This window comes from Heterodontus francisci, chromosome 2 (genome assembly GCF_036365525.1).
Source record: "Heterodontus francisci isolate sHetFra1 chromosome 2, sHetFra1.hap1, whole genome shotgun sequence".
Lineage (NCBI taxonomy): Eukaryota > Metazoa > Chordata > Chondrichthyes > Heterodontiformes > Heterodontidae > Heterodontus > Heterodontus francisci.
The window spans coordinates 205,925,890-205,951,874 of record NC_090372.1 but is presented as its reverse complement, the minus strand read 5'-3'; the positions used below and the strand labels follow the sequence as shown (position 1 = coordinate 205,951,874).

The 25,985-nt window shown below is 44.2% G+C and overlaps 1 protein-coding gene across 1 annotated transcript in view; it reads left to right on the top strand.

Moving 5' to 3' along the window:
• The window catches only part of scn5lab (sodium channel, voltage gated, type V-like, alpha b), a 371,240-nt gene that overhangs the window by 327,250 nt on the left and 18,005 nt on the right, over positions 1-25,985 (top strand). The window contains exons 22-25 of the mRNA XM_068015187.1: positions 1,406-1,459; positions 6,103-6,240; positions 9,195-9,299; positions 20,042-20,312. Coding sequence (XP_067871288.1) covers positions 1,406-1,459; positions 6,103-6,240; positions 9,195-9,299; positions 20,042-20,312 — 568 coding nt within the window. The remainder of the gene's footprint in view (positions 1-1,405; positions 1,460-6,102; positions 6,241-9,194; positions 9,300-20,041; positions 20,313-25,985) is intronic.

Genomic DNA, 25,985 nt, shown 5'->3' with positions numbered 1-25,985 from the left:
TAGAGTTTTGAAGAATGAGAGGGGATCTCATAGAAACCTACAAAATTCTAACAGGACTGTTACACACCATCCTGACTTGGAACTATATCGCCGTTCCTGGGTCAAAATCCTGGAACTCCCTTTCTAACAGCACTGTGGGTATACCTACCCCAAATGGACTGCAGCGGTTCAAGAAGGCAGCTCACCACCACCTTCTCAAGGGCAATTAGGGATGGGCAATAAATGCTGGCCTGGCCAGCGACGCCCACATCCCATGAATGAATTTTTTAAAAACTGGACAGACTAGATGCAGGAAGGATGTTCTCGATGATGGGGGAGTCCAAGACCAGGGGTCACAGTCTAAGGATAAAGGGTAAGCCATTTAGGACTGAGATGAGCAGGGATTTCTTCACCCAGGCAGCGGTGAATATGTGGAATTCTCTACCACAGATAGCAGTTGAGGCCAAATCATTAAATATATTCAAGAAAGAGTTAGATATAGTTCTTAGGGCTAAAGGGATCAAGGGATACGGGCAGAAAGCAGGAACAGGGTACTGAGTTTGGATGATCAGCCATGATTGTATTCCACGGCGGTGCAGGATCGAAGGGCCGAACGGCCTACTCCTGCTCCTATTTTTCTGTTTCTATGTTTCCATGGCTTCGATAGACCTGTATCTTGACTCCATCTCCTCGATCCTTGCTCAACAATAATATATCAATCTCAGTTTTGAAATTTTCTATTGGGGAACAGAGTTCCAGATTTCCACTACACTTTACATGAAGAAGTGCTTCCTGACATCACTGCGGACTGGCCAAGCTCTAATTTTAAGGTTATGCCTCCTTGTTCTGGACTCCGCCACCAGAGGAAATAGTTTCTTCCTATCTACCCCAACTCGTCCTTTAATAATCTTAAGCACCTCAATTAGATCACCCTTTAATCTTCTATATTCAGGGGAATACAAGACTTGTATATGCAACTTGCCTTCATAATTTAACCCATTTAGCCCTGGTATCATTCTGGTGAATCAGCACTGCACCTCCCCCAAGGCCACTATGTCCTTCCTGTGGTGTCTAGATTTGAATGCAGTATCACAAGCCTTCTTGAGGTAAAAGCCAACTTTTATTAGCCTTCTCAATTCTTTTTGTACCTGTCCACTATCTTTTGGTGATTTCTGTACCCGGATCCCTAAGTCTCTCTGCTCCTCCACAGTTCCTCGCTTCTCACCATTGAGAAAACACCCTGATCTGTCTTTTTTAGGTGCAAGGATCTCACACTTCCCCACATTGAACTCTAGTTCCACAAGCACTAGAACTTTGCACTGGTGCCTGGAAATTATTGGATTATTTCCAAAGGCCTAGATTTACAGCTACAGGATGGGAAATTTTAAAATGTGGCTCTTTAAATGCTTTCTTTCTTCTTTTCCAGGCAACTTTCAAGGGCTGGACGACCATAATGTACGCTGCCGTAGATTCACGAAATGTAAGAAAGTTATATTTCATCTTATTGTACAAGTTCAAATTATGTAAAGAATCATTTTGTGAGGCTTCACTCTTGGGAATGCCTACCTTCCCAGCCCAGAACCACTGGTAAGACCTCAAAACTTTGAGTGCACTGGAGAGTTTCAGTTGCACTCCAGTGCTTGAGCAGATAACCCAGGCTGCTCCCTCAGTACTGCACTGACACTACTGGCCTCCATGAGAAGCTACGTTGTACACCCACCTACCTGTACAATAATGTGCCCAGTGATTGGCCAGGTGCGTCTGCCTCTTATCTTTCTCTTCACACCAGCAAGTTCATTTTGTTTCACTCACTGTTTTAGAAATAGCCAGTCAAACGCTTGCAGAATTTTTCGAACTGCAAAATACCATCATTCTTTTAAGCTCATCATTAAGAGAGAAAGACCTTGCATTTATGTAAGCGCCCAATCACATCGCTCAGAAACATCTCCGTGCTCAGCGAGCAACCAGTTAAACTGACCCTTGGAGATCTTTAAAATTATGAAAGGCTTTGATAGAGTGGATACAGAGAGAATGTTTCCACTTGTGGGGAAGAGCGTAACTAGGTGTCATCAATATAAGATAGTCACCAAGAAATCCAACAGAGAATTCAGAAGAAACTTCATTACCCAGGGAGTGGTGAGAATGTGGAACTCGCTACCACAGGGAGTGGTTGAGGCGAATAGTATAGATGCATTTAAGGGGAGGCTGGACAAGCATATGAGGGAGAAAGGAATAGAGGATTATAGTAATAGAGTTAGATGAGGTTAGTAGGAGGCTTGAGTGGAGCATAAACACTGGCATAGACTAGTTGGGCCAAGTAGCCTGTTTCTGTTCCATTTTTACCTTGTCACTCTATGCAGTGACTTTTGCTATGTAGTTTCGTGCAGCAGCTATTTTACCTAGCAAGATCCCACTAAAATTGGAATGAGCTGAATGACCAATCTGTTTTCGGTGTTGATAAAGGTAACATGACAACTCCCTGCTTTCTATAAAATATACTGAGGGACTTTAACACTGAACAAGTGGGTGGGAACACAAGGTGCCACCTCATTTGAAGCTCACTGTCTCTTCTCAGTGCAGCACTGAGGGAGTGTGGCCTAGCTTACCTGCTCAGTCACTGAGGTGCAGCTTAAAGCCTACAGGTTTGGCCTGCAAGTATGAGTGTTTCCCTGGACGGCCTTTGCACCAGGAGAGTTGGCATTCCCCAATTCTCAGCTCAGTCCACTTCCTGCCAAATCAGCCAGATCTTGCACTCCTCCAACCCCAGTTGGCCTGACCAAGCTCCGCCACTGCATTTTGGTCATGTCTTAGCAGGGCCATTTCTCCGCTTTGCTAGTCTGAAGATTCTGGCCTGCAAATGAGAAAGTGGAGTGAGTCGATGGATAATTAGTGGGCGTTGAACAGGTTGGACAAAGCATTGCCATCTTCTCAAAGCTACAATTCAACTACCTCCAGGGACCACCTTACCTCCCATCACCATTACCCTTTGGTATCACCGCCGGGGTCAAGCCAACAACAACATGTATTCCTATAGCGCCTTTGATGTAGTAAAACATCCCAACGAGTCATGTAAGGAGATATTAGGATAGATGACCAAAAGCTTGGTCAAACAGGTGGGTTTTAGGGAGCTTCTTAAAGGAGGAGAGAAATGTAGCGAGGCAGAGAGGTATAGGGAGGAAATTCCAGAGCTTACGACCCAGGCAGCTGAAGGCACAGCTACCAATGGTGGAGCGATTAAAATCAGGTAAGCACAAGAGGCCAGAATTGGAAACTTTCTATGTAGTGTATCATGGGGGCATCCCCACATGTTAGTGCTTTATGGTGCTAGCGTTGGCTCTGGGTAGCATCCTTGCTTTGTAGTCCAAAGGTTATAGGTTCAAGTTCCACTCCAGAGACTTGAGCACAAAGTCTAGGGTGATACTTCAGTGCAGTACTGAGGGAGTGCTGAGTTGTTAGAGGTGGCATCTTTCAATTTAAATACTAAACTGAAGCCTCATATGGATGTAAAAGATCCAATGGTATGGTTTTGAAGAAAAACAAGGGAGTTATCCAGTGTCCTGGTCAATATTTATCTCTCAACCAACATCACTAAACAGATTTTCTGGTCATTATCATAATGTAGTATGAGGAAGCTTGCTGTGCACAAGTTGGCCACTGCTGGTCCTACATTATGGCAATGACTGCTCTTCCGAAGCACGTGATTCCTGTAAAATGTTGTCCTGAGGTCATGAAAGGTGCTGTATAAATGCAAGATCTTTTTTTTTCATGGTCAAATACATGACATTTAAGGATAAATGTTTACAAATTCAGCCTTTTGGTGCCAGAAATTTGGAAACACCACAGCATTATCCAGTCAATTGTTTTAATTTAACCAGTTGCTAGACCAAGAAATTGCACCTCCTATAAGATCTCACAAAATGGGGTTTTTCCATTCTAATATGCAGACGTCAGCAGTATATAGTGGGGTGAGGAGTGAGAGATGGGTTAAATTCACCTACCACAACCAGCTAGCCAACAGAACCGACTAGCACTCACATACTGCTTCCTCACAAATGCTATTGATTCTTTAATATAATAAAAGATGCAGGAAATACTCAGCAGGCAGAGTCAACATGGTTTTGTGAAAGGGAAATCATGTTTAACCAATTTATTGGAGTTCTTTGAGGGAGTTACATGTGCTGTGGATGAAGGGGAGCTGGTGGATGTATTGTACTTAGATTTCCAGAAGGCATTTGATAAGATGCCACATCAAAGGTTATTGCAGAAAATAAAAGCTCATGGTTTAGGGGGTAACATATTGGCATGGATAGAAGATTGGTTAGCTAACAGGAAACAGAGAGTAGGCATAAATGGGTCATTTTCTGGTTGGCGAGATGTTACGAGTGGTGTGCCACAGGGATCTGTGCTGGGGCCTCAACTTTTTACAGTTTATATGAATGAATTAGATGAAGGGACCGAAGGTATGGTTGCTAAATTTGCTGATGACACAAAGATAGGGCGGCACAGTGGCGCAGTGGTTAGCACTGCAGCCTCACAGCTCCAGGGACCCGGGTTCGATTCTGGGTACTGCCTGTGTGGAGTTTGCAAGTTCTCCCTGTGTCTGCGTGGGTTTTCTCCGGGTGCTCCGGTTTCCTCCCACAAGCCAAAAGACTTGCAGGTTGATAGGTAAATTGGCCATTATAAATTGTCACTAGTATAGGTAGGTGGTAGGGAAATATAGGGACAGGTGGCGATGTTTGGAAGGAATATGGGATTAGTGTAGGATTAGTATAAATGGGTGGTTGATGGTCGGCACAGACTCGGTGGGCCGAAGGGCCTGTTTCAGTGCTGTATCTCTAATCTAATCTAATCTAATCTAAATTGTGAAGAGGACATAAGGAGGCTACTAAGGGATATGGATAGATTTAGTGAGTGAGCAAAGACCTGGCAAATGGAGTATAATGTGGGAAAATGTGAAATTGTCCATTTTGGCAGGAAGAATAAAAAGGAAGCACATTATCTAAATGGTGAGAGATTGCAGATACAGAGGGATCTGGGTGTCCTAGTGCATGAATCGCAAAAGGTTAGTATGCAGGTACAGCATATAATTAGGAAAGCTAATGGAATGCATTTGTGAGACCACATCTGGAGTACTGTGTACAGTATTGGTCTCCTTATTTAAGGAAGGATGTAAATGCATTGGAGGCAGTACAGAGAAGGTTTACTAGACTAATACCCGGAATGAGCGGGCTGTCTTATGAGGAAAGATTGGACAGACTAGGCTTGTATCCGCTGGAGTTTAGAAGAGTAAGAGGTGACTTGTTTGAAACATATAAGATCCTGAGGGGTCTTGACAGGGTGGATGTGGAAAGGATATTTCCCCTTGTGGGAGAATCTAGAACTAGGGGTCACTGTTTAAAAATAAGGGGCCACCCATTTAAGACAAAGATGAGGAGAAACTTTTTCTCTCAAAGGGTCGTGAGTCTTTCGAATTCTCTTCCTCAAAAGGCAGTGGAAGCAGAATCTTTGAATATTTTTAAGGCAGAGGTAGATAGATTCTTGATATGCAAGGGGGTGAAATGTTATTGGGGGTAGGTGGAAATGTGGAGTAATCAGTTCAGCCATGAACTTATTGAATGGCGGAGCAGGCTCACGGGGCCGAGTGGCCTACTCCTGCTCCAAATTCGTATGTTCGTAGGTCAGGCAGCTTCTGTGGAGAGAGAACCACAGTTAATGTTTCAGGTCGGTGACCTTTTGTCAGAACTGGAAAGTACATGTTTTAAGCAAGTACAGAGAGAGGGAAAGGGGGAGGGAAGGAAAGAACGAAAGGAAAGATCTGTGATAGGGTGGAAGGAAAGAACGATTAAATGACAAAAGGGATGATGGTTCAAGGCAAAAGTGCGGGGTGGTAATAGGACAAGTAAAGAATCACAAGATAAGTCTAGAGGAGGTGTAAATGGCAAGAACAGAATCATTACCAACAACTGCTGTCCAAAAAAATGGGGGCAGCAGTTATAATCTGAAATTGTTGAACTCAATGTTGAGTCTGGAATGCTGTAAAGTGCCTAATCAAAAGATGAGGTGTTTTTCCTCGAGCTTGTGTTGAGCTTCATTGGAACCGATTCTTGATTCTTTGTTTTGCAGATTGATGAACAACCTGATTATGAGACCAATGCATACATGTATGTGTACTTTGTAATCTTCATCATATTTGGCTCCTTCTTCACCTTGAATCTCTTCATTGGTGTCATCATTGATAACTTCAATCAACAGAAGAAAAAGATAAGTACCAAACCATTTCCAACGCTCCTTTTCTTTTAAGTTTGGGCATCTGAAGTCTTGGACTTGAAGAAAACCATTGCTGTGCTTGAAAGTCTCCAAACCCAGCTGCAGAGTACATAAATAGAGCTCTGCATAAGTACATAAGCAGAGCTTCGATTTTCCCGACTTGCAGTGCACACTCTTTCGCCCATAAGAGCACACACCATTTACCCAAGTCCAGAGTGCTTGTACACAAATTAGCAAGAGCCCAACTCTGTTTAGAGAAGTACAACGATTACCGTTGGTAAACTGCGTGGCTTTAGCCAGTTAATCTCTGGTCGTTAAATTGCACTTGTACAGAGAGTTGGTAAGCTCGCCATGGTTCTCCAGCTAGGACCACACTCATGGACTGGGGCTGATTGCAAAGAGTAAAAGTCCTCAGTGGCGGGTCTACTGAGGAAGATACAAGAAATCTCCCAGAATTAGAAATCCAAGGGACTAGGGAGATTGAGGAATTGAAGGAAATTAGTATTAGTAAGAAGGTTGTATTGGAGAAATTAATGGGGCTGAAGGTTGATAGTCCCTAGGACCTGATATTCTACATCCCAGAGTGTTGAAAGAGGTAGCTATGGAAATAGTGGATTCAATGGTGATCATCTTCCAAAATTCTATAGATTCTGGAATGGTTCCTGCAGATTGGACGGTAGCAAATGTCACCCCACTATTCAGAAGGGAGGGAGAGAGAAAATAGGGAACTACAGAGCTGGTCGACTTACATCAGTAGTAAGGAAAATGCTAGAATCTATTCTAAAGGATGTGATAAATGGACACTTGGATAATAATGATCTGATTGGGCATAGTCAACATAGATTTGTGAATGGGAAATTATGTTTGACGAACTGTTGGAGTTTTTTGAGGATGTTACTAACAGAATAAATAAAGGGGGAGTCGGTGGACGTAATATACTTGGATTTTCAGAAGGATTTTGATAAAGTCCCCCACAGGAGGTTGGTTAGCAAAATTAAAGAACATGGGATAGGAGGTAATATAATGGCATGGATTAAGGATTGGTTAACAGGCAGAAACCAGAGTAGGAATAAACGGGTCTTTCTCACATTGGCAGGCTATGACTAATAGGGTACCATAAGGATCAGTACTCGGCCCCAGCTGCTCACAATATATATCAGTGATTTGGATGTGGGGACCAAATGTCATATTTTCAAGTTCACAGGTGACACAAAACTAGGTGGGCATGTGTGCTATGAGGAAGATGCAAAGCAGCTTCAAGGGGATTTGGACAGACTTACTGATTGGGCAAGAACATGGCAGATAGAATATAATGTGGAAAAATATGAGGTTATCCACTTTGGAGGAGGAATAGATGTGCAGAGTATTTCTTAAATGGTAACAGATGAGAAAGTGTAGATGTACAAAGGGACTTGGGTGTCCTCGTTAATAAGTCACTGAAAGCTAAGTTGCAGGTGCAGCAAGCAATTAGGAAGGCTAATGGTATGTTAGTCTTTATTGCAAGAGGATTTGAGTACAGGAGTAGCGAAGTCTTGCTTCAATTGTTTAGAACCTTGGTTAGACCGCACCTGAAGTATTGTGTGCAGTCTTGGTCCCCTTACCTTAGGAAGGATATTATTGCCACAGAGGGAGTGTAACAAAGGTTCACCAGACTTGTTCCCAGGATGGCAGGACTGTCCTATGAAGAGAGATTGGGGAAACAGGACCTGTATTCTCCAGATTTTTGAAGAATGAGAAGTGATCTCATTAAAACCTACAAAATACTTAAAGGAATAGACAGGGTAGGATGTTTCCCCTGGCTGGGGAGTCTAGAACCAGGGGACACAATTTCAAAATAAGGGGGGAGCCACTTAGGACAGAGATGAGGAGAAATATCTTTACTCAGAGGGTTGTGAATCTTTGGAATTCTCTACTCTAGAGGGCTGTGGAACCTCCGTCATTGAATATGTTTTAAGCAGAGATTGACAGATTTCTAAATACCAATGACATAAAGTGATATTGGGATAGTGTGGGAAAAAGGCATTGAAGTGATGATCATCCATGATTGTATTAAATGGCAGAGCAGGCTCGATGGGCTGAATGGCCTACTCCTGCTCCTATGTTTATACTGCTCCAGGTCCCATTAATGAACCAGGTTTGCAGGTCATCACAAGGTGACTCTGGATGTGTCATCTTAGCTCATCATCTGACCATGTCTTTTTTGATGTTTGTTCCCCATAGTTCTGGTCACTGCACCATAGGAAAGATGTGATTGCACGAGAGAGGGTACAGAGGGGATTTATGAGGATGTTGCTTGGACTGGAGAATTTTCGTTATGAGGAAAGATCGGATAGGCTGGGTTTTTTTTCTTTGGAACAGAGGAGGCTGAGGGAGACCTAATAGGCTTTTATAAAATTATGAGGGGTCTAGATAGAGTGGATAGGAAAGACCTATTCCCCTTGGTTGAGGGGTCCATAACCAGGGGGCATAGTTTTAGGGCAGATGGTTTAGAGGAGATTCAAGAGGAAGTTTTGTCACCCAAGAGGGTGGTGGGGATCTGGAACGCACTGCCTGAAAGGGTGGTAAGGCAGAAACCCTCATAACATTTAAAAGTACTTGGATATGCACTTGAAGTGCCGTAACCTGCAAGGCTTTGGACCAAGAGCTGGAAAGTGGGATTAGGCTGGATGGCTCCTTGTTGGCTGGCAGGACACAATGGGCTGAATGGCCTCCTTCCATGCTGTAAATTTATATGATTCTATATCACTGATAACATCACATGTACTCTAGTTGTGTAACCAGCAGTGTGTGGGGGGTTGGGGGTGGTTTTACAATGCAACGAGTTTAATTGCTGTATAGAATGCGATATTTGGACTTGCATCATGATAGAATTCATGTTGAAAATTTGAGGTTGTACTTTTGCATTATTATGATTGAAAAAATAACAGTGCCATTTTTTTTTCCTATACCTCGGAGGTCAGGACATCTTCATGACAGAGGAACAGAAGAAATACTACAATGCTATGAAGAAACTAGGTTCAAAGAAGCCACAGAAACCTATCCCAAGACCTTTGGTAAGAACACAAGAGTAAATATGCCATAATGCTAAGGATTGGAGGTGCTTTTTTGGTACAATACCTATCCTGTATAACAGTAGGCCATTGGGCCTAGAAAGCTTTACTCGTTGTGATGGTTCAGGCATGTCATGTAACTGTGAGTAAATGCGATTCACTAAGGTTTTGAAAACCTTTAGGACTTAAGCGGAACTGGAATATTAAATTTCTTTTCTCAGAAGGTATTGTGGTGGCACCATGGACTGGTAGAGCCTGTAACCTCCCTCCATGGATAATGCTTAACATCTGTTGTTGCAGAGCAGAGAGATGGTCTTAACACAGATAGCCGATAGCATTGAGATGGAGAGGGGTAGTCCCACCCTTTGACCACCTGTACCTTCCATTGGTATTACCTGTGCCTCAGGAGTACCAATGTACTATAACAAACAGCCATCTATTTAAAAAATGAATAAGGAGCAAGGGGTTCCCCAAGTAAGCTCCTGAACACTCTCCATGACACCTGCCATTCTGTAGTCAGGCTCAGATTTGACCCTGATTTCCCACTCCATGATCAAATAATTTGCTGAAGGGCTGTGTCTGGGCTCAGAATGATCACTTGTATTTAAGAATCTAAATGGGGTAGAGGAGCAGAGGGATCTAGGGGTATAAATACACAACTCACTAAAAGGGTTAATAAAGCCATCAAAAAATCAAACCAAACACTGGGGTTTATCTCTAGATGAATGGAATTGAAAAGACAGGTGCAGGAAAGATTCACAAGGTTAATAGAACTGAAAGGATCTACTTATCAGCAAAGTCTGAACAGCTGGGTATCTTTTCTCCAGAAAAGAGAAGGCTGAGGGGTGACCTGTTAGAGGTCTTTAAAATCATGCAAGGGTTTAATAGAGGTTATAAATATAAATAGTCACTAATAAATACAATAAGGAATTCAGGAGCAACTTCTTTACCTAGAAAGTGGTTAGAATGTCAAACCTGATGCTACATGGATGAGTTGAGGCGAATAGCGGAGAAGCATTTAAGGGGAAGCTAGATAAACACATGAGGGAGAAAGGAATAGAAGGATATGTTGGTAGGTGAGATGAAGATGGGTGGGAGAAGGCTCGTGTGGAGAATAAAGGCCGACATATTCCAGTTAGGGCAAATGGCCTGTTTCTGTGCTGTTAGATTGGATGTAACTCGATGTAAGAATGGTCACTTGGTTGAAGTGCTGGAAAGTAGCCAATTGCTCATAGAGCCATTCTCCAACATGAGAAAGTAATATAGAATCATAGAATCTTACAGCACAGTGGGAGATCATTTAGCCTGCCATATTTGTGCCAGCTCTTTGAAAGAGCACTCCTATTTATTCCCACACCTCACCTTCTTTCCCATAACCCGACAATTAGTCCAGTTGCCTTTTACAAGCTCCTATGAAATCTGATTCCACCACCCTTTCAGGTGATACCTTCCAGATCTTAACAATCCTCTGTGTGATGAAATTTCTCCTAATTTCCTTCTAGTTCTTTTACAAATTACCTTAAATCTGTGCCCTCTGGTTAGAGGCCTATTTGGAATCATAGGATCATAGAATTGTTAGAGTCATAGAGTCGTACAGCATAGAAACAGGCCCTTCGGCCCACCGCGTCTATGCTGACCATAATGCCGAATTATACTAATCCCACCTGCCTGCATTAATTCCATATCCCTCTATGCCTTGCTCATTCGAATACCTGTCCAGATGCCTCTTAAATGTTGCTACTGTTCCTGCCTCCACCACCTCCTCAGGCAGCTCATTCCAGACACCCACTATTCTTTATGTGAAAAATTACCCCTTTGATCCCCTTTAAACCTCCTCCCTCCATCTTAAATCTATGCCCTCTAGTTTTAGTCACCCCTGCCATGGGAAACAGACTCTGGCTATCTACCCTATCTATGCCTCTCATAATTTTATTTACCTCTATCATGTCCCCTCTCAGCCTCCTTCGCTCCAGGGAAACCAGACCCAGCCGATCCAATCTCTCTTTATAAGTCAAGCCCTCCAAACCAGGCAACATCCTTGTGAATCTTTTCTGCACCCTCTCTAGCTTAATCACATCTTTCCTGTAGTGCGGCGACCAGAACTGCACAGTACTCCAAATGCAGCCTAACCAACTTTATGTACAACTGTTAATATGATGTTCTAACTCTTGTACTCAGTGCCTCGGCCGATGAAGGCAAGCATGCCATATGCCTTCTTCACCACCCTGTCTACCTGTGTTGTACACTTTCAGGGAACTATGTAATTGCACCCCAAGGTCTCTCTGCTCAAGAACACTCCCCGGGGCCCTGCCATTCACTGTATATGTCCTGCCCTGGTTTAACTTCCCAAAATGCATCACTTCACACTTGTCTGCGTTAAATTCCATTTGCCACTCCCTTGCCCATTTTCCCAGTTGACCTATATCCTGTTGTAACCTTAGACAACCTTCTTCACTGTCCACTATACCACCAATTTTGGTGTCATCTGCAGACTTACTAATCATGCCCCCTACATTCACGTCCAAGTCACTAATATATATATGACAAACAACAGATGGCCCAGCACCGATCCCTGTGGCACACCACTGGTCACCGGCCTCCAATCTGAAAAGCAACCCTCCACTACCACCCTCTGCCTCCAATCACCAAGCCAATTTTGTATCCAATTTGCTAGCTCACCCTAACACCATGTGTTCAAACCTTCTGGACCAGCCTACCATACGGGACCTTGTCAAAGGCCTTGCTAAAGTCCATGTAGACAACGTCCATCGCCCTGCCATCGTCAATCCTCTTGGTCACCTCCTCGAAAAACTCAATCAAATTCGTGAGACATGATTTCCCACGCACAAAGCCATGCTGACTATCCCTAATCAGACCATGCCTTTCCAAATGCATATAAATCCTGTCTCTCAGAATCCCTTCCAATAACTTTCCCACACTGATGTAAGGCTCACCGGCCTGTAGTTCCCTGGCTTATCCCTGCTGCCCTTCTTAAATAAAGGCACAATATTAGCTATCCTCCAGTCTTCCAGTATCTCACCCATGGCTAACGATGATACAAAAACCTCTTCCAGGGCCCCAGCAATCTCTTCCCTTGCTTCCCATAGCATCCTAGGATACACCTGGTCAGGCCTGGGGATTTATCCACCTTAATGCGCTTCAAAACCTCCAACACCAACTCCTTTGTAATGTTGATATGCTCCAGGATATCGCTGTTCCCTCCCTTGAACTCACTAGCTTCCATGACCTTCTCCACAGCAAATACAGACGAGAAATATTCATTTAAGACCTCGCCCATTTCCCGTGGCTCCACACATAGATTGCCACACTGATCCTTAAGGGGACCTACTCTCTCCCTAGCTTCCCTTTTACTCTTAATATACTAATAGAATCTTTTAGGATTCTCCTTTATCTTATCTGCCAGGGAAATTTCATGGACCCTTTTCGCCCTCCTAATTTCTTTCTTAAGTGTAGACCTACATCCCCTATACTCCCCGAGAGACTCGCTCAATCCCAGCTGCCTATACCTGACATATGCCTCCTTCTTTGTCCTGACCAGACCCTCAATATCCCTCATCAACCAAGGTTCCCTAAACTTGCCAGCCTTGCCCTTCCATCTAGCAGGAACATGCCGGCCCTGAACTCTTCCTATCTCATTTTTAAAAGCCTCCCACTTTCCAGACGTCCCTTTACCTGTAAACAGCCTCTCCCATTCAACTTTTGAGAGTTCCTGTCTGATGCCATCGAAATTAGCCTTCCCCCAATTTAGGACTTCAGCCTGAGGACCAGTCCTATCCTTTTCCTTAACTATCTTGAAGCTAATAGAGTTATGGTCACTGGTCCCAAAGTGCTCCCCCACTGACACATCAACCACCTGCCCATCCTCATTTCCTAAGAGGAGGTCGATTGTAGCCCCTTCTCCAGTAGGCCATCCACATACTGCTTCAGAAAACTATCCTGGACACACTTAACAAATTCTTCCCCATCTGATCCCTTAGCACAAAGGCAGTCCCAGTCAATATTAGGGAAGTTAAAATCACCTACTATTACAACCCTATAATTCCTACACCTATCTGTGATTTCCCTACATATATGCTCCTCCACTTCCCTCTGACTATTGGGGGGCCTATTGTATAATCCCATCAAAGTGAACACCCCTTTCTTATTTCGAAGATCTACTCATATGGCCTCGCCGGTCATACCCCCCAAGATATCCTCTCTAGGTACTGCCGTGATGTCCTCCCTAATCAATAGTGCAACTCCTCCTCCTCTCTTACCTCCACCTCTGTCATGCCGGAATGATCGGTACCCCGAAACATTGAGCTGCCAGTCCTGCCCATCCCTCAACCACGTTTCTGTGATAGCTATAATATCACAATCCCATGTACCGATCCATGCTCTGAGGTCATCTGCCTTACCTGTCAGGCTTCTTGCATTAAAGTAAATGCAGTTTAGCCTACCAGACCTTCCACACTCCCTGTCCTGCCCCTGCCCGGCCTGCCTACTGGCCTTGCTTGCTATAACCTCTACATTTGCCTCAACTATCTCATCTGAGAGACTACTACTTTGGGTCCCACCCCACTGCAAGACTAGTTTAAACTCTCCCGAGTAGTACTAGCAAACCTCCCGGCAAGGATATTGGTCCCCCTCCAGTTACAGCACAGAAGGAGGCCATTTGGCCCATTGAGTCCATGCTGGCTCTGTGCAAGAGCAATTCAGCTAGTCCCACAATCCCGCCCTTTTGCTATAACCCTGCAAATTTTTTATCTGCCAGTGCTTATCCAATTCCTTTTTGAAAGCCACAATTGAATCTGCCTCCACCACCCTCTCAGACAGTGCATTCCAGATCCTAACCACTCGCTGCAAAAAAAATGTTTTCTCACGTTGACTTTGGTTCTTTTGCCAACTACCTTAAATTGGTGTCATCTGGTTCTCAACCCTTCTGCCAATGGGAACAGTTTCTCCCCATCTACTCCGTCCAGACCCTTCCTGATTTTGAACACCTTTATCAAATCTCCTCTCAACCTTCTCTATGGAGAACAACCCCAGCTTTTTCAATCTATCTTCGTAACTGAAGTCCCTCATCCCTGGAACCATTCTCATAAATTTTTTACCACCTCTCTAAAGCCTTCATATCCTTCCTGAAGCGTGGTACCCAGAGTTGGACACAATACTCAAGTTGAGACCGAACCAGTGATTTACAAAGGCTCATCATAACTTCCTTGCTTTTGCACTCTATGCATCCAAATATAAAACCCACCATCCCGTATAATCAGCTCTTTAACTGCTTTCTCAACCTGCCCTACCACCTTCAATGATGTTATGCATCTATACCACTAGGTCTGTCTGTTCCTGCACCCTTAGAATTGTACCCTTCATTTTATGTTGCCGCTCCTCATTCTTCCTGCAACATTATCTTTTCACATTTCTCTGCATTAAGTTTCATCTGCAACATGTCTGCCCAGAAGGGCGGCAAAAAGAGTGGAAGGGCTATAGTCATAGGGGATTCGATTGTAAGGGGAATAGATAGGCGGTTCTGTGGTGGAAAACGAGACTCCCGAATGGTATGTTGCCTCCCAGGTGCACGGGTCAGGGATGTCTCAGATCGGCTGCAGAACATTCTGAAGGGGGAGGGTGAACAGCCAGTTGTTGTTGTGCACATAGGCACCAATGATATAGGTAAAAAACGGGATGAATTTAGGGAGTTAGGAGCCAAGTTAAAAAGTAGGACCTCAGAGGTAGTAATCTCAGGATTGCTACCAGTGCCACGTGATAGTCAGAGTAGAAATGAAAGAATAGTCAGGATGAATGCGTGGCTTGAGAGATGGTGCAGGAGGGAGGGGTTCAGATTTTTGGGACATTGGGACCGGTTCTGGGGGAGGTGGGACTATTACAAATTGGACGGTCTACACCTGGGCCGGACTGGAATCAATGTCCTTGGGGTGCTTTTGCTAACGCTGTTGGGGAGGGTTTAAACTAATGTGGCAGGGGGTTGGGAATCAAATGAGGAGGTCAGTGGACAGTAAGGAGGTAGTAACTAAAGCCTGTAAGGAACTAGATAATGAAGTCAGCGTGACTAAGGGGAAGAGTAGGCAGGGAGCAGATGATGAAAGCAAAGGGACTGGTGGTCTGAGGTGCATTTGTTTTAATGCAAGAAGTGTAGTAGGTAAGGCAGATGAACTTAGGGCTTGGATTAGTACCTGGGAGTATGATGTTATTGCTATTACTGAGACTTGGTTGAGGAAAGGGCATGATTGGCAACTAAATATCCCAGGATATCGATGCTTCAGGCGGGATAGAGAGGGAGGTAAAAGGGGTGGAGGAGTTGCATTACTGGTCAAAGAGGATATCACAGCTGTGCTGAAGGAAGGCACTATGGAGGAGTCGAGCTGTGAGGCAATATGGGCAGAACTCAGAAATAGGAAGGGTGCGGTAACAATGTTGGGGCTGTACGACAGGCCTCCCAACAGCGAGCATGAGATAGAGGTACAAATATGTGAACAGATTATGGAAAGATGTAGGAGCAACAGGGTGGTGGTGATAGGAGATTTTAATTTTCCCAACATTGACTGGGATTCACTTAGTGTTAGAGGTCTAGATGGAGCAGAATTTGTAAGGAGCATTCAGGAGGGTTTTCTAGAGCAGTATGTAAATAGTCCAACTCGGGAAGGGGCCATACTGGACCTGGTGTTGGGGAATGAGCCCGGCCAGGTGGTTAAAGTTTCAGTAGGGGACTACTTTGGGAATAGTGATCACAATTCCGTAAGTTTTAGAATACTCATGGACAAAGACGAGAGTGGTCCTAAAGGAAGAGTGCTAAATTGGGGGAAGGCCAACTTTACCAAAATTCGGCAGGAGCTGGGGAATGTAGATTGGGAGCAGCTGTTTGAAGGTAAATCCACATTTGATATGTGGGAGGCTTTTAAAGAGAGGTTGATTAGCGTGCAGGAGAGACATGTTCCTGTGAAAATGAGGGATAGAAATGGCAAGATTAGGGAACCATGGATGACAGGTGAAATTGTGAGACTAGCTAAGAGGAAAAAGGAAGCATACATAAGGTCTAGGCGGCTGAAGAAAGACGAAGCTTTGGAAGAATATCGGGAATGTAGGACCAATCTGAAACGAGGAATGAAGAGGGCTAAAAGGGGTCATGAAATATCTTTAGCAAACAGGGTTAAGGAAAATCCCAAAGCCTTTTATTCATATATAAGGAGCAAGAGGGTAACTAGAGAAAGGATTGGCCCACTCAAGGACAAAGGAGGAAAGTTATGCATGGAGTCAGAGAAAATGGGTGAGATTCTAAACGAGTACTTTGCATCGGTATTCACCGAGGAGAGGGACATGACGGATGTTAAGGTTAGGGACAGATGTTTGATTACTCTAGGTCAAGTCGGCATAAGGAGGGAGGAAGTGTTGGGTATTCTAAAAGGCATTAAGGTGGACAAGTCCCCAGGTCCGGATGGGATCTATCCCAGGTTACTGAGGGAAGCAAGAGAGGAAATAGCTGGGGCCTTAACAGATATCTTTGCAGCATCCTTAAACACGGGTGAGGTCCCGGAGGACTGGAGAATTGCTAATGTTGTCCCCTTGTTTAAGAAGGGTAGCAGGGATAATCCAGGTAATTATAGACCAGTGAGCCTGACGTCAATGGTAGGGAAGCTGCTGGAGAAGATACTGAGGGATAGGATCTATTCCCATTTGGAAGAAAATGGGCTTATCAGTGATAGGCAACATGGTTTTGTGCAGGGAAGGTCATGTCTTACCAACTTAATAGAATTCTTTGAGGAAGTGACAAAGTTGATTGATGAGGGAAGGGCTGTAGATGTCATATACATGGACTTCAGTAAGGCGTTTGATAAGGTTCCCCATGGTAGGCTAATGGAGAAAGTGAAGTCGCATGGGATCCAGGGTGTACTAGCTAGATGGATAAAGAACTGGCTGGGCAACAGGAGACAGAGAGTAGCAGTGGAAGGGAGTTTCTCAAAATGGAGACGTGTGACCAGTGGTGTTCCACAGGGATCTGTGCTGGGACCACTGTTTGTGATATACATAAATGATTTGGAGGAAAGTATAGGTGGTCTGATTAGCAAGTTTGCAGACGACACTAAGATTGGTGGAGTAGCAGATAGTGAAGGGGACTGTCAGAGAATACAGCAGAATATAGATAGATTGGAGAGTTGGGCAGAGAAATGGCAGATGGAGTTCAATCAGGGTAAATGCGAGGTGATGCATTTTGGAAGATCCAATTCAAGAGTGAACTATACAGTAAATGGAAAAGTCCTGGGGAAAATTGATGCACAGAGAGATTTGGGTGTTCAGGTCCATTGTTCCCTGAAGGTGGCAACGCAGGTCAATAGAGTGGTCAAGAAGGCGTATGGCATGCTTTCCTTCATCGGACGGGGTATTGAGTACAAGGGTTGGCAGGTCATGTTACAGTTGTATAGGACTTTGGTTCAGCCACATTTGGAATACTGCGTGCAGTTCTGGTCGGCACATTACCAAAAGGATGTGGATGCTTTGGAGAGGGTGCAGAGGAGGTTCACCAGGACGTTGCCTGGTATGGAGGGCGCTAGCTATGAAGAGAGGTTGAGTAGATTAGGATTATTTTCATTAGAAAGGCGGAGGTTGAGGGGGGACCTGATTGAGGTGTACAAAATCATGAGAGGTATAGACAGGGTGGATAGCAAAAAGCCTTTTCCCAGAGTGGGGGATTCAAATACTAGGGCTCACGAGTTCAAAGTGAGAGGGGAAAAGTTTAGGGGGGATATGCTTGGAAAGTTCTTTACGCAGAGGGTGGTGGGTGCCTGGAACGCGTTGCCAGCGGAGGTGGTAGATGCGAACACAATAGCGTCTTTTAAGATGTATCTAGACAGATACATGAATGGGCAGGAAGCAAAGAGATACAGACCCTTAGAAAATAGGCGACATGTTTAGGTAGAGGATCTGGATCGGCGCAGGCTTAGAGGGCCGAAGGGCCTGTTCCTGTGCTGTAATTTTCTTTGTTCTTTGTTCTATTCCACCAGCCTGTCTTTTTTTTTCCTTACAAGGGATGTGGGTGTCACTGGTAGGCCAGCATTTGTTGCCCATCCCTAATTGCCCTTACACTGATTGGCTTGCTGGGCCATTTCCAGTGGGCAGTTAAGAGTCAACCACATTGCTGTGGGTCTTGAGTCACATGTGGGCCAGACCAGGTAAGGACACAGATGGGTTCTAACAACAATTGGTAGTTTCAATTCCAGCTTGTTTATTTAACTAATTTTATCAATTAATTGAATTTAAATTCCACCAGCTGCTGTGTTGGGATTTGTACCCGTGTCCTCAGGGCATTAGCCTGGGCCTCTGGATTACTAGTCCAGTGACATTACCACTATGCCACCGCCTCCTCTCTTGAAGTCTATCGTTATCCTCCTCACGGTTCACAATGCTTCCAAGTTCTGTGTCACCTGCAAATTTGAAATTGTGTCCTGCACCCATATATGGTTCATTAATATATATCAAGAAAAGCAGTGGTCCTAACACCAACGCTGGTGAACACCACTGTATACATTCCTTCAGACTGTAAAGCATCCGTTTATCCCTAATCTCTGTTTCCTGTCACTCAAGCCAACTTTGTATCCATGCTGCCGGTGTCCCTTTTATTTAATGGGCCCCAATTTTGCTGACAAGCCTTTTATGTGACACTTGATCAAGTCCCTATATACCACATCAACTGTATTACCCTCATCAACCCTCACTGTTACCTCATGAAAAAATTCAATCATAGATTCATAGAATGGTTACAGCACAGAGAGAGGCGATTTGGCCTGTGTGTCCTTGCGGCTCTCTGCAATCCCTGTTGGCTTTCCTGAATTAATCCACCTTTCCCCAAGAGATTGTTAATTTTGTCCCGAACTATCGTTTCGAAAAGCTTTCCCACTACCGAGGTTAAACTGACTGGCCTGTAGTAGCTGGGCTTATCCTTACACCCTTTTTTGAATGAAGGTGTAACATTTGCAATTCTCCAGTCCTCTGTCACCACCTCTGTAGCTAAGGAGGATTGGAAGATTATAGTCAGAACCTCCGCAATTTCCACCCTTACTTCTCTCAGCATCCTGGGATGAAACCCATCTGGTCCTGGTGACGTATCAACTTTAAGTACAGCCAGCTTTTCCAATAGCTGCTCTTTATCAATTTTTAGCCCATTCAGTAACTCAGTTACCTCATCCTTTTATCTGACTTTGGCAACATCTTCTTCCTTGGTAAAGACAGATGCAAAGTATTCATTTAGTACCTCAGCCATGCCCTCTACTTCCATGCATTGGTCTTTTAAGTCTCTCATCCTCTGACTACCCATATACTATTTATGTGGCAATAGAAGACTTTTGGATTGCCCAGAGGGGAAACAGAGGAAATGATTTCTCCCTACTTGCTCTATCAAAACGCCTCATAATTCTGAACACCTTTATTGGGTGTCCCTTCAACCTTGTCTGCTTTAAGGAGAACAATCCCAGCTTCTCCAATCTCGCCACATAACTCTATTCCCTCATCACTGGCTTCATGCTTATAAACCTCCTGTGTACCCTTTGACATCCTTTCTAAAGTGTGCTGCCAGAACTGCACACCATACTGCAGCTGAGGCCTACCATCAGGAGAGGGGGAGAGGAAGTGCTAGATGAAAATGTTTTTACAAAGCAGCATCGTTTTTCTAACCATCCCACTCAGAATTCTACCATGCATATCTCTTGTTTTGCCTTTCCACTTTCTAGAATCTATTCCAAGGATTAATCTTCGATCTGGTTACAAAACAAGCCTTCGACATTTTCATCATGATCCTGATCTGCCTCAACATGGTAACAATGATGGTGGAGACAGACGACATGGACCAATATACAAAAAGAATCCTCTTCATCATCAACATAATCTTCATTGTGATCTTCACCGCCGAATCCACTCTGAAAATTATTGCCCTGCGGCAGTACTTCTTCACAATTGGCTGGAACATATTTGATTTTGTGGTGGTGATCCTTTCCATTATTGGTAGGTATGAATGGGGCTTCTGATTAACTATTCATCCCTTTCGGCAAGAGATAAGGGCCAGCATGTTGTCGCTCTGTTCCTATGTTTAGTTCAGGAAACTTTCTAGGCATTCTCATAATGGGTCTTTCAACAGGCGATGATGTAACTAATTGAAAGGGCACTTAGCTGTGAGGTTGTGGATGCAAAATGACTGGTTTTCAAAAGGAACGTTTTAAACTGATTATTCATAATTGGGGATTCCTCTTCACTGTTCCTCTAAATACAGCTTCTTTTCCTCAGCTGAGATACTGGCAATGGGTATGCCTCTTTTAGCTCATCCTGGTGCAATGAAGGTCACTACTACACTAGTACTGCTCATCAGCACATACTGTATGCGCTGCCAGCACCATCAGTGCATGCACACAGTCAGAAGGTTGACCTGAAATGACAGCACAGCCACAACAGAGACAGAAACCTGCTAGTTAACCAGGATCCCATCCACAGTTTGCAGTCTTCGGTGAACGCAAACCAGTGGCGAGGAAACAATTAGAAAATCCACCCTATATCCACAATGTATCTACCTACCTCCCAACTTCATGTCACAAGGTCACCCTCAGTTTCATGGGCTCTCATTTTTGATAATCTCAAGTGCGGAACCTTATCAAATGTCTTCTGGAGTTCCATATCGACAACATCCATAGACACTTTCCACCATGTTAGTGACCTCTTCACACCCATTTATGGTTGCCTCATTGACACATAAGGACACTAGAGAAGGCAGACAGGAGTAAAGCTTAATTGGCCTATCGTAACAGATCCCTCTCTTACCTTAGCTGTTCCACTACTGTATTGCAGGACAATATAAAGCATCGTGTATAAAGCATCACTCTCATTTCTAAAGAAGAGTGCCATTAACATATCTTTAACTTCCATTTATTGATTGCCTTGTGGTGCATTTTCAGCATTTTCTCTGTTGATGTCCCCTCCGTTAATTTTCATGTTGTTTCAAAAGACTGTTTTAATATATAGAACTGGAAAGTCGTTAAGTGCATGTCTGTACACTCAACCACTTAAAGATAAAACAGACAACAAATAGCTGACTAGGTAGCAAAGCGGTTAAGAAGCTTTCTTCACTGATCTGTGTGTGGGACAGAGTTCAACACTTGATAAAACTAAAGATAAAGCCAAGTAATCTGTTTAAATTTGACCTGGTTCTTCAAGGACTTACAAGATCAATTTAAATCAACTCAAATGTGAGGAACATTGGAAGAGGAGGAGGCTATTCAGCCCCTCAAGCCTGTTCCACCATTCAATCAGATCATGTCTGATCTGTATCTTAACCCCATCTACCCCCCTCAGTTCCAGGAGTGGGTGGGTCATATTTTTGATTTTTTAAATTCTTTCATGGGACGTGGGCAATGCTGACAAGGCTAGCATTTGTTGCCCATCCCTAATTGTCCTTGAGAAGGTCATGGTGAGCTGGCTTCTTGAACTGTTAGGGAGGATCTGGTAGTACTGTGCTGTGCTGTTCGGAAGGGAGTTCCAAATTTTTGACCCAGCGACAGTGAAGGAGCAGTGATATAGTTCCAAATCAGGTTGATCTGTGACTTGGAGGGGAAATTGCAGGTGGTGGTGTTCCCATGCCTCTGCTGCCCTTACTCTTCTAGGTGGTAGAGGTCATGGGTTTGGAAGCTGCTGTCGAACGAGCCTTGGTGCGTTGCTGCAGTGCATCTTGTAGATGCTGCCACTGTGCGGCAGTGGTGGAGGGAGTGAATGTTTGTGGATGGGGAGCCAAACAAGTGGGCTGCTTTGTCCTGGATGATGTCGAGCTTCTTGAGTGTTGTTTGAGCTGCACCCATCCAGGCAAGTGGAGAGTATTCCATCACACTCCTGACCTGTGCCTTGTAGATGGTGGACAGACTTTGGGGAGTCAGGAGGTAAGTTATTTGCCTTAGAATTCCCAGTCTCTGACCTACTCTTGTAGCCACAGTATTTATATGGCTTGTCCAGTTCAGTTTCTGGTCAATGGTAACCCCCAGTTGTTGATGGTGAGGAGATTCAGCAATGGAAATGCCGTTGAATGTCAAGGGGAAATGATTAGATTCTCTCTTATTGGAGATGGTCATTGCCTGGCATGTGTGTGGTGTGAATGTTACTTGCCACTTATCGACTCAAGCCTGAATATTGTCCAGGTCTTGCTGCATATGGACAGGAACTGCTTCAGTACCTAAGGAGTTGCGCATGCTTCTGAACACTGTGCAATCATCAGTGAACATCCCCACTTTTGACCTTATGATGGAAGGAAGGTCATTGATGAAGCAGCTAAAGATGGTTGGGCCGAGGACACTACCCTGAGGAACATCTGCAGTTATGTCCTGGGGCTTAGATGTTTGGCCTCCTATAACCACAACCATCTTCCTTTGTGTTGGATATGACTCCAAACATTGCAGAGTTTTTCCCCCGATTCCCATTGACTCCCGTTTTGCTTGGGCTCCTTGATGCCATACTCTGTCAAATGCTGCCTTCATGTCAAGGGCAGTCACTCTCACCACACCTCTTCAATTCAGTTCTTTTGTCCATGTTTGGACCAAGGCTGTAATGAGGTCAGGAGTCGAGGCAGAAGCCAAACTGAGCACTGGTGAGCAGATTATTGCTGTGTAAGTGTCACTTGATAGCACTGTCAACGACACCTTCTAGCACTTTGCTGATGATTGAGAGTAGACTGATGGGCGGTAATTGTCCAGATTGGATTTGTTCTGCTTTTTGTGGACAGGACATACCTGGGCAATTTTCCACATTGTTGGGTAAATGTCAGTGTTGTAGCTGCACTGGAACAGCTTGGCTAGGGACACAGCTTGTTCTGGAGCACAGGTCTTCAGTACTACAGCCGGGATGTTGTCACCTGTATCCAGTGCCTTCAGCCGTTTCTTGATATGACATGGCACGAATCGAATTGACCAAAGACTGGCATCTGTGATGGTGGGGCCTTCAGGAGGAGGTTGAGATGGATCATCCACTCGGCCTCTTCCTGAGGGCCCTACCATCACAGATGACAGTCTTGGCTGAAGATAGTTACAAATGCTTCAGCCTTGTCTTTTGCCCTGACTTGCTGGTTTCCCCCATCATTGAGGATGGAAATGTCTGTGGCGTCACCTCCTCTGGTTAGTTATTTCATTATCCACCACCGTTCACGACTGGATGTGGCAGGACTGCAGTTCTTGTCTTAGCCCCTCATAATGTTGTATACCTCAATCAGGTCCCCCCTCAGCCTTCTCTGCTCGAAGGAAAACAACCCTAGCCTATCCAGTCTCCATAGCTGAAATGCTCCAGCCCAGGCAACATCTTGGAGAATTTCCTCTGTACCCTCTCCAGTGCAATCACATCCTTCTCATAGTGTGGTGACCAGAACTGTACACAGTACTCCAGCTGTGGCCTAACTAGTGTTTTATACAGCTCCATCATAACCTCCCTGCTCTTATATTCTATGCCTAGGCTAATAAAGGCAAGTATCCCATATGCCTTCCTAACCACCTTATCTGTCTGTGCTGCTGCCTTCAGTGATCAATGGACAAGTATACCATAGTCCTTCTGACCCTCTGTACTTCCTAGGGTCCTACCATCCATTGTGTATTCCCTTGCCTTGTTAGTCCTCCCAAAATGCATCACCTCACACTTCTGTAACTTGCACAAAGTCCCATTCACCCAGCGCTGTCCAGCAATGCCTTAATTTTAAAGCTCTCATCCTTGTTTTCTAATCCCTTCATGGCTTCTGCTCTCCCTGCCTCTGTAACGTCCTCCAGCACTACAACTCTGTGAGCTCCCTATGCTCCGCCAATTCTGGCCTCTTGCACATCCCCGATTTTCATCAATCCACAATTGGTGACTATGCCTTCAGCTGCCTAGGACCTTTGCTATGGAATTCCCTCCTTAAACTGTTCTGCCTCTCCATTGCACTCTCCTACTTTAAGATGCATCTTAAAAACCTACCTCTTTGACCAAACCATTGGTCAGCAGTCCTAATATTTTCCCTAAATGGCTCGGTGTCAAATTTTGTTTGATTGCACTCCTGTGAAACGCCTTGGGAAATTTTCCTTTGTTGAAGGTGCTGTATATAAATGCCAACATTTAAATGTTATAAAATGTAAAGGTGTTGAGCCTGTTAAATGGTCTCTTTCTGTGCTGTAAGTTTTGTTTAATTCTATGTATCACGTAGGGCATGTGTGGGAAATTAGCATCTAAAAGAAGCTATAGAAAATGAGAGAATAAGAAATCAAAGTACAGCAAGATGAAATGAAATGAGGTTAGAGTTAAAGTTTATTCTCGGAGCAAGGCAGAAAGAGTTCAATGTGACATCAGAAACAGTATCACTTTTCTTGCCTGAGCTATCTCAGCGGTCAAAGAGAAAACATTCCCATTTCCCAGTGCCATAGTCACTCAGCTTAACACATACACAAAAAGAGCATTCCTTCTCAATTCAACTTAGTGCCTACAATCACTTTAAAGATTGTCCATTCGATGTGGCGTATCAGCCGGATAAAACCAGGTTGTTAGAAAGAACTTTCATTTATATATCGCCTTTCATGATGTCCCAAAGCACTTCATAAACAATGAAGTAATTCTTTAGTGCAGTCACTGTGGTGACGTTGTTGTCACTTTGGTGCTACATATCCTAAAATTGGAAAGGTGACTCTGGCTGTAGTTCAAGACTGCAACATTGCTATTTGCCTTTGGGCTGCGTTTCCTGTTCCCGTACGATATCACGGGGTCACATGGAATGTGTTTGGTGAGGTTTGAAACTCTTCAGTACTGTGTATAATCTACTCATTTTAGTTTGTGGCCTAGTCTGAATGACATAAAATTTGCCTCAGCACGAATCACCATTAGTTTAACAGCAAACCGCTGTGCATTCTTTTTCCAGTTTGTTCATCCCTCCTTTCCAGATGACACTGATCCTTGTTGCAATTGCAATGTGACCAGCAGTCCTCGGCTACTTCACTTCCAGTGGCCTTTCTGTGTGAGCCTTGAGAGTGAGCACTGGCTCCCTATTAGTCTCTGGAAGGCATCGTTGCTGCACTGATCTTGTTCGGACCCACCCTCCATTCACGGGCACTTTTACATACATTACATATTACGTTACATAGTACTTGGTATCCAGTATTACAGAATCTTACAGCACAGAAAGAGGCCATTTGGTCCATCGTGCCTGTGTTGCTTCTTTGAAAGAGCTATCCAATTTAGTCCCACACCTCAGCTTTTTTTCTATATCCTTGCAAACTGCTCTTCAAGTCCATACCCGACTGTCTTTTGTAAGTACCTATGGGATCTGCTCCCACCACCCTTTCAGGTAGTGTGTATCAGATTTTAACTACTGTGTGAAAAAATTTCTCCTGATTTCTCCTCTGGTTCTTTTGCCAGTTATTTTAAATCTCTGACCTCTGGTTACTGACTCACTTGCCAGAGGAAACAGTTTCTCCTGACATACTCAATCAAAACCCCTCATAATTTAACAATAACAATAATTATAATAATCATAATAACTCTATTAGGTTTCCCTTTAACCTTCTCAGCTCTAAGGAGAACAATCACAGCTTCTCCCATCATAACAGCACAGAAACAGGCCATTTGGCCCAACACGTCCATGTCAGAGTTTATGCTCCATACGAGCTTCCTCTTACCTTACTGCATCTCACCCAA